General features: G+C 39.3%; 1 protein-coding gene across 3 annotated transcripts; it reads left to right on the top strand.

The window, feature by feature from the left end:
- Positions 1 to 483: 483 nt before the first annotated feature.
- FAN1 (FANCD2 and FANCI associated nuclease 1) lies at positions 484 to 19,157 on the top strand. Of its 3 annotated transcripts, none has more exons than XM_031045968.2 (14): positions 485 to 724; positions 1,000 to 2,395; positions 6,981 to 7,121; positions 8,054 to 8,249; positions 9,902 to 10,135; positions 10,644 to 10,775; positions 11,909 to 12,017; positions 12,446 to 12,565; positions 13,489 to 13,653; positions 14,607 to 14,775; positions 16,499 to 16,602; positions 17,403 to 17,597; positions 17,959 to 18,087; positions 18,916 to 19,157. In XM_031045968.2, the coding sequence occupies exons 2-14, from the start codon at positions 1,111 to 1,113 to the stop codon at positions 19,051 to 19,053; spliced, it is 3,117 nt and encodes a 1,038-aa protein (XP_030901828.2). In that variant the 5' UTR covers positions 485 to 724; positions 1,000 to 1,110; the 3' UTR covers positions 19,054 to 19,157. The 3 variants fall into 3 exon arrangements, with proteins under 3 accessions (XP_030901829.2, XP_030901828.2, XP_005145803.2); XM_005145746.3 differs by having other exon boundaries at positions 485 to 732; XM_031045969.2 differs by lacking the exon at positions 17,959 to 18,087 and having other exon boundaries at positions 484 to 732.
- Positions 19,158 to 19,885: the final 728 nt, after the last annotated feature.

Below are 19,885 nucleotides of genomic sequence, written 5' to 3'. Positions count from 1 at the left end.
TGTAGCTATTGTAATAGCTCTGTATCTATTGCAGGAATAACTACATTTATTGAAGAATTTAATGTGTATCCAGGTTCTATAAATTGGAAATGATCTTTTGAAATCGTGATTACCAAGAGGGAGGACATGGAAGCTTTTTAACTGCAGTAATTCGAGTAAGCAAATGGTGTCACATGTTTCTCAGGGTAGATATATGTCAGTGTTTGCGCTTCCAGCTCGTGCGCCTCCTTCCCGGTTCTAAAAGAAAGTTTTTCACCCTTCATTTTTTGAAGGAAATGTTGGATTTAGAAGGAGTAAGATGTCGGTCGGTGGGGCTTTCCCTACGGGCGTACCGGGATCCGCGCTCTGCTGCCCAGGCCTCCGGGCCGCCATCGGCGATGGATTGGCTCGCCTGGCGGCGGGGCGAGGCATTGAGGCCTCTCGCGGCTCAGGGACGCAGTGCGGTGCGTGAGGGCGGTCCTGGGGCTGGCAGCGCGTGTCCCGGCGCGGAAGTGGGCGGGAGGCAGCTGCGCTCGGAGCCCCGGGACCGCGCGTGGAGCAGCTTGCGGCCCCTCAGCCGGAGCGCGGTGCTCGCGGAACGGGCCCGGGCCGCGTCACTCCGCGCTGGAACGTGGTTGTGAGACTGGCCAGGTGGCGCCGGGAAGCGGTGCGCTGTGGGCGAGCAGCACGGCACTGTTCAGGGGAGTTGGCTGTCCTTGGGTTGAACTCCATCTCCGGCTTTCGGGTACATCAGTAAGTGAAGGCGGTGCTTAGATGGCGGGAGTGCACAGGGTACTCCCGTCTTTCAGGCTGTCGTCCTGAGGCCAGGCGGTGCTCGTATGGCAGCCGTGGTGCTCCTGCTTGGGGGGGAGGGGCGGGGAAAGGACGGTTGCACTGTAGCAGATTAGGATCGCTGGACTTGTCCACCTCCAGGGTTTGGCTTTTCAGTGTTCATCTGCGTTGTATTTGGTATCTCAAAAAATCTTGCATTCCATATCTTTTTTTTTGTTGTTGTTGAAGGCACGTCAGAGGATTACAGGTGGAGAATGTGAAGCCAAGTAAAGTCTTAGAATAAGGAAATATGGCCTGAATGAAGTTGCCTCTGCCTTGTAAAGGCTTTGAAGTTCTGTCATGGCAGAAGCTGGGTCGTCAGGAGTTAAAAGGCCTGGAATAAGTTTGTCACTTGATAAAAATAAAAGGAAAAGAGGAACAACAAAAAAAGTGGAAGGTAAAGGAACACCATCTATACCTCTAGCATCCTTCTCTATTATTTCCTTTTTTAACAATGCTCCCCCTGCCAAAACTACCTGTCCCATATGTGGACATATGGTGCCAATGTACAGAATCAACGAGCACATGGATGAAACATGTCAGAGAAATCATGTTGAGACTGGTGTCAGTGATTCAACACTCAGCTCTGTTAAGAATGGGAGCCCCCCAGCTGCAAATGTGAACAGTAATTCCAACTTGTACTTTTCAGAAAACCCCTTAAATCTAGAAACAAGTCCTTCCAAAAGCAGTCCATTGAAAACAGAATGGAGTACAGCACAACAAGTAAGTCCTTATTTTAGCAATAGTAGTTCACTTTGTAGTGTCAACAGTGAACCACAGGCTAAAACAGTTAGAATAGTGTCTTTGGGAAGCTTGTCATCTAAACTGTCCAGAAGACGTATCCAGGGAGGAAAACAGACCACGTATAAAGAGATCAACACTTCACCTCCAGCGATTCACAGTGTGTGCAAAAGTGCTGCAGCACAGAATGGTGATGATGAGATTTATGCTGGGAATAGTTCTCAGAAAGAAAATCAACTTGCTCAGACAGAGCACCAGGAACAAAATGTATCAAAGGAACTCAAATTACAAGAAATAAACAAATATAATGGAGAAGACCCTGTGGATATTGTTGAGGTATCATTACCAGCTACTAACATTAATGGTCAAAGGTTACCTGTTGGTACAGGGAGCGACAAAACAGAAAGAAGGTCTGAAGGTGTGATACATAGTCCTGACAAATTTGAAACACATCTAGCTATTTCTACTTCAGCAGAGGTGCTCAGTAGTTTGGAAGTCAAGACTCAGCCTCATACCCAGCATATTCCTTCTTCCAAGAAAGAAGTGAGCTCTGGTACACAAAATTGCTTTAGCAAAGGTGATATACAGGTACTTCCTGTGGAAGTTCATGAAGACTTTAAGGATTACATTAATAATACTTTGTCAAAAACTATGGAAGAGGTAGAATTTCAAAATTCCATTGGGGACATTTTAGACCTGATAAATGACATTTGCTCTTCTGGTCAGCCATATTACCTCCAGAATTTTTTAGTGGTGCTGCAAGCAGTCTTGCAGAATGAAGATGATGTCAGGCTGTTCGATGAGCAAGATATGAACATTATAACCAAGTTCTGCAAGTTATCAGGTATGTTTTTTTACTGTTCTGATACTGTTTTTTAGAATCTTAAGTCAGCTTCCTGCTTCATTTAAACATGTTTCCAAGAAAGGAAACCCATAGAACAGAAAAAGAATATCAGTTAACACCAAGCTTTTAATGATTAATACATTACAAGAATTCTACAAAATGGGATTATGAAGAGGCCTGTGCTGGATACGTAGACCTTGGGAAAAAAAATATGAAGTGGCATTTGTGAGCTTTGCTTCAGCACATTTACAGATATTTTTTGTGCTTGGTGCGGATCCGTGATAACCCGTATGATTATTATCCAGGGTTTAGAATGCTAGTTATTAATTAACAGTAATTTTCTTGTAATTATCTTAGTACATAACTCTCCTTAATTCCAGTAGGAGCCAGAATGTTGGAGTTTTAAGCTATCTGTATTTACATAAGAAAGCAAATACATCAATCCTATATTCATAAGTTAACAGTAAAAGCATGGAAAAAGTAATGCAAGGTAAAACTAACCCTCTAAGTTCTATGCATGTTTATAACTTGTTGTAAACTGTAATTAAGAGTAGTTTCACCAGTACTTGTGCTGCAAACTTGGAGCATCAAAATAAGTTTATAACAACTTCCACAGGAAAATTTGTATCTGGAATTATTGCAAACATAACCATTTATATATTGTTTTAAGCCACTATAGCAGTGTTCAGCTGTTTGACAAAGAATTTTTAGATACATTCTAAACTGACAAAGAATTTTAGATACAAGCTGAGTTTATGCATCTGAGCTGAATATGTGAAAGCAACAGTTGCATACATACCTGCTGGTAAAAATATTCAGCAGCAGGCTGCACTTACTAATGTGCTCATTGAGTTTGGCTTAACTAGCAGGCTGTAAAGTTTAGCACACTGAAGAATAGTATTGCCCTGCATGAAACTTATTTTGGTGTTTTTCCTCTCTGTAATTTATATTAGTTTTTTCTGTATTAAGAGTACAACAATCTTTGGAGTTTCCTCATTGCAAAGTGGAAAAAAAACTCTTCTAGCCATTCAGAGTGCTTAGTACCTTAATGTTTGTTTCTATGATTATTTAAGTTTCAACTGGTATTGTGGACTTAACACCACAATGCATTACATAAAAGACTAGCAAGGTCATGACTTGTGATTAGCAATTGTGTGAAACTTTTACAAGGCCAATAGAAGGCTTTCAGTAAATGTTTTCCTAATAACGTACATAGATATGGAGAATAAGAGAATGAAGCTAGATATATGACATCACAAGGTTTTTTAATACAGGGTACAGAATGACAAAAATGGAGAAGTATTGGCTTGAGCTTTCAGGAAAGAAATATAACTGTGATAAGTAATTCCTTAAAAGAAACTGAGTCAGTACATACCTGTTTCTTCAGGAGGTACTTAAAATGGGGGGAGGAACAACTTCAGAATCTAAAACTTCTTCCAAAGTTAAACAGCTGGAAAGGACCAGGTGAACATTAATTTGCCCTAGTTGAAAAGTTAGCTGGCTCAAACCACCATAAGAGATGATTGCTGAAAAGATTAAGAAACTCCAGAGGAGGAAGCAAGGGCTCTGAACTCACACAGGTATTTCTGCAGTGGTTACCTGATCACAATTAAGCTCTTACAGATTAAATTGTAATAATTACAATTACCTGGTAACACCAAATATTTGAAAAAATAAAGAATAATACTAGTTTAAGATACTGATACATTGTGATCTCATCTTGGTTACAATATTCTCATAACACAGGACTGTGTTTGTCAGGAGGCAGCAAGAATAGACTATTCTGCACAGGAAGATGAGTCAGGAGCCAAAGGGGACAGCAGAACAGGCAGGGGCCACATCCTCATCTCACCTGCAGGGGTACAAGCCCACACTGCCCAAAGAAGAGCAGCAAAGGGAATCCAGTACTGCATTTAGCTGTGCTTCACTGGTGGCAGGTCTTCAGGCGAGTCCACAATGACAAGGCAGGTATCTAGTGGCCACTGGCACACAGTAGCAGAGCTTAGAAAATAGCCCAGGCCACCTGCCTGAGCTGAAGTACAGCTCCCCACTGAACAGCAGAGACCCTGACAAAGCCTCACCCAGCTCTTCCCAGCTGCACCTTGTCAGAGCTGACACTGAACACAAGCAACCAAACCTATGAGTGTTTGGATGGCATTGCAGAATCTATTGGTGCTCTTAAGACCATAAGAATATTACAGCAGTTAACTTTATCCACCTAAATGTGTATACAGGGACATCTTGATAATGCCTTGTTTATGCTGTGATAGTTAAAACGGGAATGGAATATAAGCAACAAAACTGTTGTTAGTGGCTGTCTGAGGCAAGCAGTAGATGTGTATTGCTTACATCCAAAGAAGATCTGGGAATAAGGTGACAGGTCATTAGTGGTTGTAGGCTTTAGCTACTTTGACAAATACTTTGACAACAGATGCTTAGGATACAACTTCCTTATTTCCACACTCCCTTCTCTGGGTTAGTACAGCACACCAGTAATAGTAGCTTGTTCTGTTAAAAAAAGGAAGTGCTTGATTTCTCTTTCAGAACTGTGATGTCAGTATACCCCTCTCACAGGAGTTCAGAATACGGAAAGAATTACTGTAGAGTGGTGCTGATTGATAAATCCATGTCTGCACTGACTGCTGGAGTTGCAAATAATCTCTCTTTGCAGGGTAGGAGAAACACAGTGATCAGATAGCATTGGATCAATAGATAATGAATTCTAGACAAGTGACAGATGATTTTACCTTCAGGAAATCTTAGAATACTTCAAAAGCTCAGGTAGATGAGTTACCTGTTCCATATTAGAGATTTCTACCTAAACAAGTGTTGTCTTTCAGTTATCATAAGACAAAAATCCTACGTGTTTCATACTATAAAGTTGCTTCAACATAGGTATTCTCCAATACTTATTTTTTTTTCTGCCATTCTTCAGTGAGTTTTCTCTAAAGCTTATTATGCAAGGAATGATGTTTTTAATAGGATTAAATTTGAAGCAGTCCTTTCTTCCTGCCCAATTTGCTCAGAAGTGGATGGCCCTTATGTTGGATGTAGGGCACTGCTAATTTTTTAATTACTGGAAACAGTAAATCAAACTAGGGAAAAACAGAGGTGTCTCTCCATCAGGAGTGATCTGCAGTGCAGTGTCAGGCTTTGTATGCAAGCTGAGATCTGCCTGAGCTCAGGTGTAATGGTGCATGTTTAATGTCACTGCATGCTGTAGCTGGGAAAATTACCAGAGGAACTGAGATAAAAATCTGAACAAGAAAAAACAATGTAATGTTTTTTTGTTTTGCTGATAATGTTTCAGCTTAGAGCAGTTTTGTAATTTCAGTGATACACCTGAAACTGTCTTAAGAACTTTAATAAAAAAAAAGCTAAATGCTCCAAATTTCAAAGGTAATGTGCTGTAGAACAGCATGCTTAAGAAGCATTTAATTATTTGTGCCATGCTTTCTTATTTTATTTGTCATTATAATCCTTTTGCCAGAAAGCCATACTCACGTGCCTTTACTGGATTGCAGCCCTAGTTTGGTGAGTTTATATGGGCTGAAGGAAGGATGTCCAAGTGTTCAGCCTTTTTGCTGAGTTGTAAAAGCTGGAGACAGACTGGAAAGAAGTCATAACCCCACAGAGAAAATCACAAGCTTATGTGTCTGAATGTAATTCTTGTCAGTGAATTGAACCTGGGAAAATTCCGTTAAAAAAAGGCTGAAAAAATCTCTTCAAGGACAGGAGAATAATTAAATAAGCATGTAAAAAAGTTAACTGCAATTTTTTAGATATATTTAAATCTTGGAATGTCTCAATGCCTGTTTTTATTAATTTATTAATTCAGTTTCAGTTAAGGAGCAGCAGACACAGATTTAAAAAATTGAAGTTAGTGAGGGATGAATAAAGTATTCAAAAGGATGCTGGATGTAGTAACAATAGCTGGGCTATTTTCAGCTAAGATTTAATAAGCTATTTTGTTGAATTTCAGCATTGTTAGTATTTTTAAAGTATTTTAAAAGGTAGTTTAAGAGACCACTTCCCTGATAAAAATCAAATTGATAGGAGGATTTTTTCCTTGTTTTCAGTAGATACATTAATAAAATTAAACATATTCTTCAAAAAATAAGAACCTGAATACTAAACAGAGAGGTATTCTGTGAGGCAAAAGCTTCTTTTGTTCCTCAACATGAAATAGTTGGTTGTTGAATGAGTGGTAAAGAAATAAATACCTAATTAACATCACAGTATGAAAAGTTTGAAAAATGAAGTTGTCTTTTCCTAGAAAACAAATTATCTCTTAAAGGGTATGCATGTCCAAAGTACATTTTAGTAATGTTCATTACCTACAAGTACATTGTAATAATTTTCTACCTACAAAACTTAAAGGTTCTAATGAGCAATAATTACTTGGAAAGGAAAGTTCTGTTGTTTACTAAGTCTGCTTGTAGAGAACATAAGCAGATTTAAAATGTGGTTTAGAGGATATCTGCACTGAGGTAATTTTTCTAGTTAAGGTAGTGAATATGCATAGTACTACACTTCAGAATTTAATTTTCTTTTTATCCTTCCCCATTTTAAATGAAATCTGCAGTTGGAGGGCAGAAGTTATATGTGAGACTTTTTCAACGCAAGCTGAACTGGTTAAAGGTGAACAAAATAGAGTATGGAGAGATAAGTATGGATCTGTCACCAATAATTGAAGAGCTGGCTGAAGCCAGATTTCTGCAAACAGGTATGGCCAGCATGAATAAATTTTTAAGATATTACAAATAAAATCTGCTGTTGTGTCATTTTAGAGTTTGATGCATTACTGTGCCTTGAGAATTAGAGAAGCAGAACAAAGGTTTCAGGTAGATGTGTTACCTTAATGATAAAAGCAGTTAGTGCAAATGGGGTAACAGGGAGCGGTAAATAAATCTCAGGGCTGTAAGTTCAGCAATAGGCCTGACTTACCTTCACCAACCTCATCTCAGACCCTGTCCTGCGCAACTTCTGCCTGTTGGTCCAGGAGCTCTACTCAACATCCTTCGTAACTACCCTGAAGTATCCTGCAGGAATCCTGTCCGAGGCCTTGTACACCCCTGGCTAGCTAGACCTCAGCCAGTGCTGCAGGTGTTCCAGTCTTGTCTTATGTCTGGCTTGTCCCTCAGATTTGACCCTGGACCTGACTCATCATTTAGGCTTTTCGGTGGCTGCTAGTGGAATCTGCCGTTAGGACCTTTTCTCTGACTATTTATGGTGGAACTGCACCAGGTTTGGTGAGGACACTGCCAGTGCTGTGGTCACTCTTGATTCCTGGCTCATTCCCCCTTGTCCAGCAGCTCTGTTCTTGCTACTCCCTGGCAGCACTTTTTTGGGTTTTTTTTTTTGCTTTGGACAAAGTTTAATCATGAGGAAGACAAGTTTTTCTGAACGGTATTTTATTGTACCTTGGCAGAATTCCTTCACATTTGATTTTGTTTCGAAGTTGCAAAGGGATATTTTTTCTGATTATCCTTCACATTGGACCTATGAAGAGAATTAATTTCAAGCTGAACCAGCTAGCATCTGTAATACATGCTTGAATAATCTTTAGTCAGGAGATTACTACTAGGTTATCTGAGTTGTTGCTTTAGTGTATATGTATAGCACATAATGACTATATGTGGGTCATTTTACTTTCAGAATCTGAACTGGAAGACCTGTGTGAAGGGTTGGATTTGCTTTCAGCCCCTGAGCTAAAAACATTGGCAAAGATCTTTCATTTGCCAAATACAAATGGTCAGAAGCAGCAACTTGTGGATGGTTTTCTGAGTTTGGCTAAACAACGTTCAGTCTTCAGCAGGAGTCAGGCTGGTATTGGGGCAGTGATTTTAAAAAGGTAACTCTTTGTGGTTAGTTTTTGCGGGTGAATGTAAGTTGTGCATAAAAAGACTCAATCCAGATGCCTTTGGAATAGACGAATGCATTTATTAAATTGGTGAATAAAAAAGGGCAGCAATAAATTTTGGTTCACAGTGGATCAAACAGAAGTGTAAATGTTAGACTTTTTTTTTTTAACTATGTCATATTTTTCAGCTGTGGGCATAATTATCTGCAAAGTTATTCAGCCATACAGAGAAACATCTAGGATGAAATAGGGAAAGTTGTTGACTGTTAAAGCAACTGTCTGATGTTCATTTGCTGGGTGAGCTCTTTTATTAGAATTTTAGGGGAGCAATAATGATCACTGTGAATGACCTTGTACATCAGCATAGTGCCTCTTTTTCAGCAGTATTTTTAAAGCAAAAAGCTTGTTTGCTTGACAAAGTGTTCTTTCTGTCATGTGAATTTTTTCACTGTGGCTATCACAGCTGTGTTTATCAGATGCCCTTGTCTTCCAGGTCTTCTGGGGTACAGATTTCAGGTTTAAGGTGTCATTCTGCCCTAATAGGAATGATTACAGCATTACCATTCTTGGTATTTGGAGTTGGATCTATAGCTAGAACATCCACAGAAAGTCCAGGAATATGAAGTGAAGTAATAGCAGCGTACTAATGCTAAGAGTACAGGTCCATCCGGACTTACGCAGTTGATTCTCTTAGTACCTACCAAAAAGTAGCTGAATAATAGCACATATAAACAAAGTTTGCTTCTCTAGCAGTTAGCTTGTCTGATAGGCTGCAGAACTAGGGTCTGCACTGAGGAACTCTGAAATGCTTTCTTTACAAAATGCAGGTTGGGTAGAAAGCTGACAGATACCAGTATGTGCTGCATTTGCTTCAGTAACGTCATTTATCTTTCCTGTGGTATTCTTTTTCAAATGAGAGAGATGTAAACCTTTGTCAAGTTTTGCATAGCTGTGTTTGTTGGACAGATATTCCTACCCTGAAATCTATCATGTGATTCCCCACAAAATTCCTTGTATTCAGAGTGGCCTAGTATTGGAAGAAGAACTTTAAAATCATCCCTTCATGAAGATTTACTATTACATGAGTCAGCAAGGTCTTCTTATGGCAAAAGAGAGGGCTAATGCCTTAGGAATGTGATGTTCTTCACTATAGCAGACACCTCAAATACTAGTTACCCACTGAGATCAGCAAAGATCCTGTTCTAAATCCGTACTGTCCTGTAGACAAGTAACAGAAATGTTCTCTTGCATGAAAAGGCTGGATGAAGATGTGCTAATGGAGATACCCAAAAATAAGGAATCTCAAATTGTGGTCTCTAAATATCACCCTAACAGCAAACTACACATTGTTGGTACTACCTGCCATAGCAATAAGAGTGGCTGCACCCAAAGAAAAGTTAGTTCCAATTTATTGAGCCTGCATTTTGGCCCTTAAACCTTTTATTACTTAAGATGCATTTCTTCGACTTTTCACTAGAGGTTACATATACTAAATACTTTCTCAAGCTGCTGCTGTCAAGGAAAATCAAGTTTGCACATTAACTGGCTCAAAACCAATATTGCTCTTGTACTTCATTATATTTGAATTTTTATAAGTGATGGTAAAAAACAATTTGCTGTAATGATTTTAATTGTCCTTCCAGGGTGAAGGACCTGGCTGGAAAATCTGTCAGGGTCTGTAAAGGCCCTCGAGATGTCTTTTCTCGAATTCTGCTGCTATTTTCACTCTCTGAGTCAATGGAGGATGAAGAAGCTGGTAGCGCTGGTCAAGGACAGCTCTTCACAGTCCTTATGGTAAACATGGGGCGTATGGTATTCCCCAGTTACACTGTAAATAGGAGAACACAGGTCTTCCAGGACAGAGAAGATCTTATCAGGTAGGAGGGAGCTTTGAAAGCTTGGAAAACTGTTTATTTCTAGAAAAGCTTTACCGCAGTACTTCTGTAGGCAAATAAGGATTCGTCATGCAGAACGCCAGATGTAAACAGATAGAAATGCACTTCTGCAATTATTTTAAATGCAATTTTGTACCCAGGTAGGACTCAACATTCACAGAGGCTTACCTTTTGAACCAAAATAGCATATGTATTTGCTTTGTGATCATCTGCTGATGAAAGTTCTTGCGTCATTTGTTGTGATGATTATTAGAATGGACCAAACAAAAATAATACATTCTCTAGTTTATAAGTAATTTGAAACATGATGTACATGGCTGGTGTAAACCCTGCTGATCCTATGAGACTAATTATACCGGCTGTATGATTCATTGTCTTTGGAGACTGAAAGGGTATTTTTAAAAGATACTGTATGAAGGAATTGATTTCTTCTTTTAACTATAAATGATTTTTTTGAGCCTATTACAACTATTATGTTTTTCTCCTTTAGGTATGCAACTGCTGCTCATCTGTCAAATGATATAGCTGCTGCAATGGTAAATGGGAACTGGGAAGAAGCTAATCATCTGTATATGTGTGCAAAAGAAACCTGGAACAAGCTGAAAAATCACCCTTCTTTAAGGTACTAAATTGGAAACTAGTGTTCATGTGAAACTAAGTACATTTTCTTACTTTTGGTACTTTTGACAGAGGCTCATAGACTTGTGGTATTATTTAAGCCTGATAAATTTAGAAGCTTTAATGTTCTTGAAAGCTTTGAACTTCCTGGTTGTTTGTTTAGCTTTTAAGTGATGGTATGAAAAGGCTTTCTTCATAAAGCCTTGGGAATGAATTGCTAGGCATGGATAAAGCACTAAAGCATTTCTGTTCTATGTGCCAGTGCGGGAGAACAAGAGCCTTATTTTTCCCTTGTCATAGTTTCTTTTTTGGCTTTTAGACGAATAGAATAGAATAGCACTAATCAGAATTTAAAATTCACTGTGAATAAAAGGATGTTGCAAATTGTATGGAAAAACATACTGGGTTATTAATCTCTTCAGACTTCCAAGTGGGTGTCATTCAGGAAATGTTACTAAAGATCTGAGAACTGAAATAATGTATATTGTTTTTAAAAGTTCTTTGTCAATTTTTCTGTCAATTATTTTGTTTTCTGATTTAATGATACACTAAAAGTATATTTTACTTTTAGTATGATACACTTTGGCATTATATTTATTTTCATGGCAACTGATTTAAAATAATATTCATAGAAGGTCAATTGGAGGCTTGTACCATTTCACACTAAAGACACTGGAAAACCCTATTTTGATTTCAGTAAGACATTCAAAAGACTGTCTTGAAATATAGAGGTGCCTACCCAAAAGAAGTTAGTCTTCATTTTTTTTAGCAGAAAATTCCTGTTCTATCCTTTTGTTCAGCTGTGTTTCTGAGGTTAGCCATCTGACTTACGAGAGAAGTAGGCAGTAACAGAACATGGTCAGCAAGTTATTGTTTGATGTAGAATTTACTGATAATTCCGCTGCTGTTGAAACCTAAATAAGCTGAGCAAATGCAGCTTGCACCTGCTACCTTAGCTAAACTATTTTCTTACATTTGGGTTCTTGACATGGCAGCTGGGATACTCATTGCAGTTCAATTGTAGTATATACGGTACTTTATTCTTGTAGATCCTTTAGGTACAAGCATTCTTAGTAAGAGAATTTTAAGGTTTAAATTGACATCATTAAATTGATCTGAGCTGCTCATATCTTTCAGCTACCACAGAGTTTTACCGGAGTACTTGAGACATTTCACAGTTGGCTGGGTGTATACAAGAATCCTTTCTCAAGGTGTTGAAATTTTGCAGAGACTTCACCTGTATAAGGTAAAGTGGTGAAATGAATAGGAATATGTGTTTAATGTAGCATTGTTCAGTTGTTTATATTGGTATTGTACCAGCTACTAGGAAGAAAAAATAACTGTTACAGCTGAAACCAGGACTTGTTGTCCCTGCAAAGGCAACAGTTAATATTCAGGTCTTTTTCATATACAGTAAGAAACACAGAAAGGACAAAAAGATTGTCTTTTTGGCAGCTAACCTTTGAGTTCACATCAAAATATTCTAGGGTTTTTAAGATATATCCATGCACCTGAATACAGTGGGTGCTGAAGTAAAAATGGGGTTTGAATTGTGCAGAGATAAAGTTTTATAGTATCCAGTAGTTAGAAGGGAGAGTGATAAGCTAATTATGTAATGAAACTGCAACTCGTTTTTCTAACTCCGTTAATAAAGATGAAATCTTGTCGCTGCAGGAAGCGGTGGAGGAGCTGCAGACTCTTCTGTCGCAGGATGTGTATTGCACTGACAGCAGAGGGCGGTGGTGGGATCGCCTAGCTCTGAATTTACATCAGCACTTGAAAAACACTAAGAAGGTACCTTCGCAAGTGCATGCTGTAAAGCTGGAGACACTGCAGCCATTGTCTGAAATAGTTTTAAAAATACTTTGTATGAGAAGAACAGAAGGGTAGGCTCTCCTAAAAATGCAGGTACTGGTAGGAATTCCAAGGCCAGGCAACCAGTTTCTCCTAAGAAGTTGAATATTGAGTTTACACTCATCCTTGATTGGCCTGCATAGAAGTATGCTGGGGAACTGGGATTAAAATGCTTGTATTTTGGTTTGCATTTTAATTCTCTACATCTGTTAAGAGGAAATAATATCATAAGCTGTCAAGTGTCTGCAGTTGTCTCTTCTGCATCTTATACCCCCATGTAAAGCTTTTTTCCAATTTTGGAATTAGAAGATGTACAAAGGAAGAGTTAGTTCATTATTTACATGCTTGGACAAAGTGCTTTCCTCAGATCACAGAGAGTACGTCAGAGCCATGATTTGAATTAATTTTTGGAGTCCAAATTTAACCCCAGATTTTCTTCAGTGTATTGGTCTAAAATTTGTTCTGTATGTATATACCCAACTGATCTGGTCTTTCTAATTCCATATTATGTGCTCTTAAGGAACTGGCTTAAAAATATTAAACTGGTTTACCTTAGAACCAGCTCTCTTTTTCTGATCACTTGTGTAGAATTTAGATTTCCTTAATCTTACTTTGATCAGTACAAGTAGATAGTAATTCGTTTTTTACTGTACCAGTGCAAATGTGAATCCAGAAGCCTGCTATTGCAAAATGTTAGTTACTAGTTAGAAATTCCTCCATAAAAATGGGGGCACTGTCTTATATGCTGGTTTTTGCTTTCACATTTTTGTGCTTCTTAAATCAGTTTTGTCTTTCAGGTTTAGTAAGGACAGATAGATGTGCATAGGTCTTAAATTATTGCTTGTTACGTTGCTCTTTGCTAGGCCATTGACTGCATTAGAAATGGGCTGGCAGACCCGTTCGTACGTACTGGGCATCGGCTGTCTCTCTACCAGCGAGGCCTAAGAATCAGAGACTCACCAAGCTGCAAGCAGTTCAGATGCCTGCTCCATGATCTGCCAGCCATACCTGTGCAAGATGTGACACACGTAAGCACAGTTGCTGGTGGTTTCTAAGAAATAACAATTCATGAGGTCTTTTTTTCTCCTGACAGTAAAAAATAATCTGAGAGACTGTTGTTATGTGCTATGTACCAGTCTCTGACGTACTTGTGCCGCAGGAAAATGAATACAAAAGCCTCTTGTAAACAAATAGTTGTACTTAATTAATAAATTATTAGCTTCTTCGTTGGAGTACAGTGATGTAATTTGCGTTGCTTTACTGAATATGTGTTATGAATCTGATCAGACCTAAACTGTATTAATTCACCAGCAACACTCAGAACCTTTCTATTTGAAGAGTCTGATCAAATCAGTGCACTGCCTATGGTGTCTTCAGGCCAGGGATTCTGTGTGTTTTAGAAAAAGTAGTAGTAACCAGAGCGTGTTGGCACCATGAGTTTAATGGCTCAAAAAATGCAAGGTTTTTTAGTAACCTTTGGAAGTTGTGCACTCTAAATGTATACTATGCAAATATGCAAAATTGTGCACTTGTATCATATCGGAATGAGGGGTTTTGAACTCATTCTTTTCTCTACTGTTGCAAAGATAATTATCTCTTGCCGAAGTCAGAGCAGAGCTTCACTGTCTTGGCCTTGTCATCACATATCTCCCTATAGCCCTTCTTTTTCTCAGTCCAGTGTGAGTCTCCTCCATCATCTGTGGTGTTCTTTCCTGGTCCTACTTATCAAAATACTGTATTTCCATCTGCTCAGTATTTTTGCTACACTTTTTTCCTGAAACATTTGCCAGTTTCTAACAGCTAAACAATTTCAAAGGACTGGCAGGTTGAATTTTGTTCAGTTGATATTTGGAAAGAAGTCTAGTTCTGATTTTAAGAAAACTGAAAAGGAGGAGAGTGTTTTAGGAGGGATTCAACTACACAGGCCAGAGCTTTTTAAATGTGATGCTGGAAAGTAACTAGCTCTTTTTAACATGTTCAGGTTACAATCAAAGGAAAGATGTGCCCTCAGACAGGAATGGGAAAATCTGTATTTCTTATGGAGGATATCGATGATGAAGAAGGAGGCAAAGACATCAGTGTGTCCACAGTCATGTGTTCAGTTGAGGAGCTGGCGTTAACTCATTACAGGCAGAATGGTTTTGATCAGGGTAAGAGTAACTTTTCTGTTTGTTTTTAAAGAGAAGTAAGTGTGGCTGGCAGTACAATGCAATTTATGAAGCAATTCAGTTAATAGACCAGTTGTAGCTGATTCTGTTAGACTAGTTTTTAATCTGATTCTGGTCTAAATGGCTCTAAAACTTAATTTCCTTACCAAAATGTTCTAATACGTATTTTCACCCTAACCCGCTTTCTGGTCGTTACTTGCTGCATTCATGTACCTACGGTGGTTTTGAAATGTTTCAAAAACAAAAAAAAGCCCCAGTGTTTCTTTTCTATCTCCATAGAAAAGCACTCACTTTGCCTTTCTTATCTGTGAACAGCTATTTTATTTGTTAAGGTAGCAATGTCATTTAAGGAGTGTCATTAAGGAAGGGTATACTTCCACTGATTTTTGGTACAGATGAACATGGAATCAGCAAATACCATAGCAAGACACTTACTTAGCAACTTCATTTGAAAAGGCTTGGTTTTCAGCTTCATAAGTAGTTGTTCATATATTTTCATATCTGTGTATGAAAATATATGTTTTTCAACCAATATATATATATTTGAATATGTGTAAAATATATGGCTTTACACATATATATTGCTTATATATGTAGTTGTTCATATATTTGATATGTATATAGCTCCTATATATGTTCATATATAGGAGCTGTGAAAAGCCATGGACAAACAAGAATATATAGGTCTGTTGTTGTATAGGAAAAAAGCAAAAATACAAAAAGGTAGGCAGGTTATTGTTTATTTTTTTTAGATAAAATTTGTATTTTTAGATTAAATATTTTAGTATGATTTTGTATGACTGATAGGTTCCCAAATACTGTTGCACAAAAAGTGGCCATATCAGAAAAAGGTAAATGGGAAGGTGATAGTATTTAGACTTTGGGAGAATTGTCCTGAAGTCCCCACTCGATGACTCACACCCACCCACTCACCATCAGTCATCCAGCCTCAGTGGCTCAATAAACATTTGGAGCACACAGTGGCCCCATGTGATTTAGGGGTAGGCCTACGGGAACTGCATGCCTGTTCCAGCAATGTGCACATTAACCACACACATGAGCGTGCGCCCTCTCCCCCCTATACTATATATTCTATATAATATAACAAACATGTAGCATGTATTCTATTATCTATGTGTAACATTGCATATAAATCATATACTAAACATACATCACAGAGTGGTTGAGGTTAGCAGAGAGCTCTGGAGGTCACCCTGTCCCACTCCCTGCTTGAGCAAGGGCAACCAGAGCTGGTTGCTCAGGGCTACATCAAGCTTTTGAGAATCTCCACAACCTCCCTGGAGTGTGTCTGTGTGTATATAAGCACACACACAAAGTGTGTGTGTGTGTATATGTATACACATATATATGTCTATATGTGTGTATATAGATACATACATATATGTTTATACCAGCATACTTATATATGTACATTCACATATACGTTTACATGTATATGTGACAGGGCACAGTAATTTTATCCTGTCAGGGAGGGCCACTAGCCTGGAAATAAAAGCATTAGCAAATCGTGGAGTAATAAAGTGCATTTGGAACTTGATGCTGTAATATTAGGATATATTGACTTCAGGTGTGTGTACACCTGAGCCTGGTATGTTTCTGTTTGGATCATGATGATTTAGTACCTCTTTCTATGAGACTGCTGCAGAAATTAAAGTTTCCATTATTATTAAATTTTGTCCTTTAGGTATTCATGGAGAAGGCTCAACGTTTATCACACTCTATGGTATTCTAATGTGGGATATCATTTTCATGGATGGCATACCTGACGTTTTCAGAAATTCCTATCAGGTTTGTAAAGCTTTCTTTAGAGAACTTCTTTACCCATTGCTAAAGACTGAAACCATGTGAAAATTGTATTTGGGCTTAGATTAATGTTTTCTTCTGAAGGTCTTTGCAAGGCAGATCTTGGTATTTGCTTGGTTTTATTATTGGTTAGATTGGGCTTGTTGCTAAAGGGCTCCTTGGGAACTAATTGCTCTGTGGGTCTAGATTGACTGTCAGATAGGGTGGGATTCATCTGGCTAAATGCCTGTGTCCTATATCTGAAGTCCCTAGGCAAAGTTTCCAGTGGAAGAATACTACTGTACCTCAGCATTGTTCAGCTCATTTGAAGGTGATGCATTCCATCAAAAAAAAAAAACATAAAAAAAACCCATATCTATCTTCTCAGGATCCTTTAAAGGGAATTCACATTTCTGAGCTCAGGTTTGCTTGCATCCCACCTGCATCCCAGCACCTTCATGCTTTTGGGATCTTCCCTCCTTTTTTGTCAATGACACGACCAAGCAACGGCACTGCACTCACCCCAGCAGCTCCCTGTCATACCCTCAGGTTCATGATTCCAGGTGGACTTGTGGCAGTGTGCGGGGCTAGGATATGGCCAGCATTTGTCCATGGGATGGTAGAATAAATGCAAATCTTTTCCTGTTTAATAAATGTTTTTGTGATGGCCATGTTGACGTTAAATTGAGTCAGTGTTTGTTAAGAGTAAATTTGTAGTTAAGGAAAATATGAAATAGGGCATTGTCATTCTTGGAGTCACTGCTTTGCTGGCAGCTCCTCAGAGATGTATTCACCTTTTTATACAGATGTTCCCCCTGGATTTATACACTGACAGCTTCTATGAGAACAGGAGGGATGTCATTGAGGCCAGCCTTCGTCAGTTGCAGACAGCTTCCTCAGAGGCACTGGCAAAGTTGATTGCTGACGTCTGGACCGCACAGGAGGGAAAAGCAGCAGCACTAGTTAGCTGGGGGTGTTTTAGTTCCCTCCAGCAAGTTCAGGTGAGGAGCTGTTGTCCAGAATGGGCACTCATTTGATTAGGCTTGCTGTTAAATCACAGTTTATAGCAAGGCACTGAGCCATGACTGATGAGGAAGGGGAGGAATTGCTCAGGAACGTAAGCACAATGCTCCCTCATCCCAAGTACTGTGACTCTTTTCTGATATGTTGGTCACTTTTCCTGCAGCAGTAGCTGGGAACAGAGGAGGGAAGTTGCTGTCGATAAGATCTACTTAAGCCTCTTGTTACACAAGACTAAACAAAAACTGAGATGGGCCCTAGAAAGTTCTTGTGAGTGTCAGGAAGTGGCTGTACAGGAAATTAAAGTTTAAAGTAAGGCAGCTTTCAGCGCTTCTCTTACAGAGCCTCGTCTCCTGCCTCGGGGGAAGGTTTCTGAGCGGTGTTTTCCGGCGACTATCCAGGGATTTGCGGCACTGCCGTGCGGGGCTGCCTGACCTGGTTGTGTGGAGCACTCGCACCCAGCACTTCAAGGTATAGCAGATGAGCTGAGCACTGTGTCCATGATCTTACCTCAGGTGTAAAACCTGGACCCATACAAACTGTATTATCCTGCTGTGGTGGAGTTGAACCTGCTGCTCATCTGCCCAGTAGCTATGGCATGCAGTGGGTGGTGTTTTATCTGTCATGTCATCACATTTTACTGTAACTTTAATGGGCATAATGAGAAACAACAAGAGGTGGCAAGGTATTGTTGTAGAATAAGTCTAATTAAAATTGCTGAAAGCAGCTGTACCCCTCAGTTGTAGATGTTCTAGCTGCTGTTAAAAAGGGGTGCTTATGCCTCCACTTACATAAAATCTTGAATATATGAGACTACAACTGTGTTCCTGCCATAGAGCTTGAGCAAACAGTCATGGGTTGTGTCTGGCCTGGTAGTGGATCAGGTACCAGAAGACTACTGCGCATCTCAGTTGCTGGAGCAGCTTGTCATGGATTTATAAGCCAGAGCTGAGTAGCTGGAATTAGTTTTCTAGAACATCTATGTTGCTTGTCAGTATCAGCTGGAATGGGTGAGGTTGCAGAGGATTTTTGAACATGTGGTATCTGTATTCATTCACCAGTGCCTTTGCCTGTGTTTTGGCGGATATTTACTATATAAATTTCATTCTTACAGTTAAACTTTGGAACATGGGTTAATAGTTAGTTTAGCCCTCACTGAGATTTCTGTTGTGCCGAATCTATATTATTTTGTTGCAAATAACAACCATAAAAGAATACTTACATAAGCCGGCAGGAGCTAGTGATCTTTCAGTTCCTCAACAGGCACACTACTAATCCATCATCCACATTCCTTTGTAGTTGGTGGAAGTGAAGGGGCCCAATGATCGCCTGTCCCACAAGCAGATAATGTGGCTGAGTGAACTGAAGAAGCTGGGTGCGACAGTAGAAGTGTGTCATGTGCAAGCCATTGGAGGCAAGAGTAAATGCCTTGGGTAGTAACAGAGCTCTGGAGCAATTGGGTAACTTTGATGATTTTAAAGGAACTGGCATCACACATGCAGCACTGGCTGGTGCTTATTAAAAGTAGTTTCTTCTGAAAACTTGGTTTCTTGTAACATTACTGTAGTTGGGTTTAGTACAACACCTTCTAGAAATAGCAAAGACTGGCACTGTGACTTACTGTATGTAAGTACTGTATATCACTGTTCAGAGGAACAAAGCCTTTCTCTTCTATTCACTATTAAGAACTAACTTTGTGACAAGTAACCTGGGGGTTTGCCCAGCAATGAGAAAAATAGCTGCAGTCACACACCAAGGTCATCCTCCACAACAAAACTTGGGCTGTATCAAGTCCTGATCACCTGTGGAACCCGAGTTCATCACGTTGTCCAAGTTCCCTTGCAAGATGCAAGTTGCCTTTCCAGGATTGTCAGGACCAGCATTGTTCTCCAGCTGTCCCTACTTTGTATTCTGCATTTCAATTTGTCAGTTTAATATAAAAAATAGAGCTGGTCAATGATGGCATGGAGTAAGGCATAACACTGGGGTATTTTTCTTAAATGCTGTTTTAATGTGCTGCTCTGTATGAAAGGATAATGTATTTAACATTAATGTATATTAACATCTGTATTTCCTGTGTAAAGGGGAAATACTTCTGGTAGTAGACAGGAGTTGTTCAGTGCAAGACCAGTGCACCCCTGTACAGCATAGCATTGGTTACAGTCAGTTTTGCCGCACATGAATTGAATTGATGTGTTTCCTCATTCAGAAATAAGCCAGTCAGCTGAAACGGAACCACAAGGATCAGTTCTCTTTTAAGATACCAAAA

The sequence above is a fragment of the Melopsittacus undulatus genome, chromosome 9, assembly GCF_012275295.1.
Source record: "Melopsittacus undulatus isolate bMelUnd1 chromosome 9, bMelUnd1.mat.Z, whole genome shotgun sequence".
NCBI classification, from domain to species: Eukaryota; Metazoa; Chordata; class Aves; order Psittaciformes; family Psittaculidae; genus Melopsittacus; species Melopsittacus undulatus.
The sequence above is the reverse complement of the archived record's forward strand: the minus strand, read 5'-3'. Positions and strand labels throughout refer to the sequence as shown.

Bases quoted from the DNA above. Each gene is read 5' to 3' on its own strand.
- FAN1 (XM_031045968.2), top strand. From the start codon at position 1,111: ATGGCAGAAGCTGGGTCGTCAGGAGTTAAAAGGCCTGGAATAAGTTTG. The intron at 12,566-13,488 runs GTACCTTCGCAA...GCTCTTTGCTAG, and splicing joins ACTTGAAAAACACTAAGAAG to GCCATTGACTGCATTAGAAA. The intron at 14,776-16,498 runs GTAAGAGTAACT...TTTGTCCTTTAG, and splicing joins GCAGAATGGTTTTGATCAGG to GTATTCATGGAGAAGGCTCA.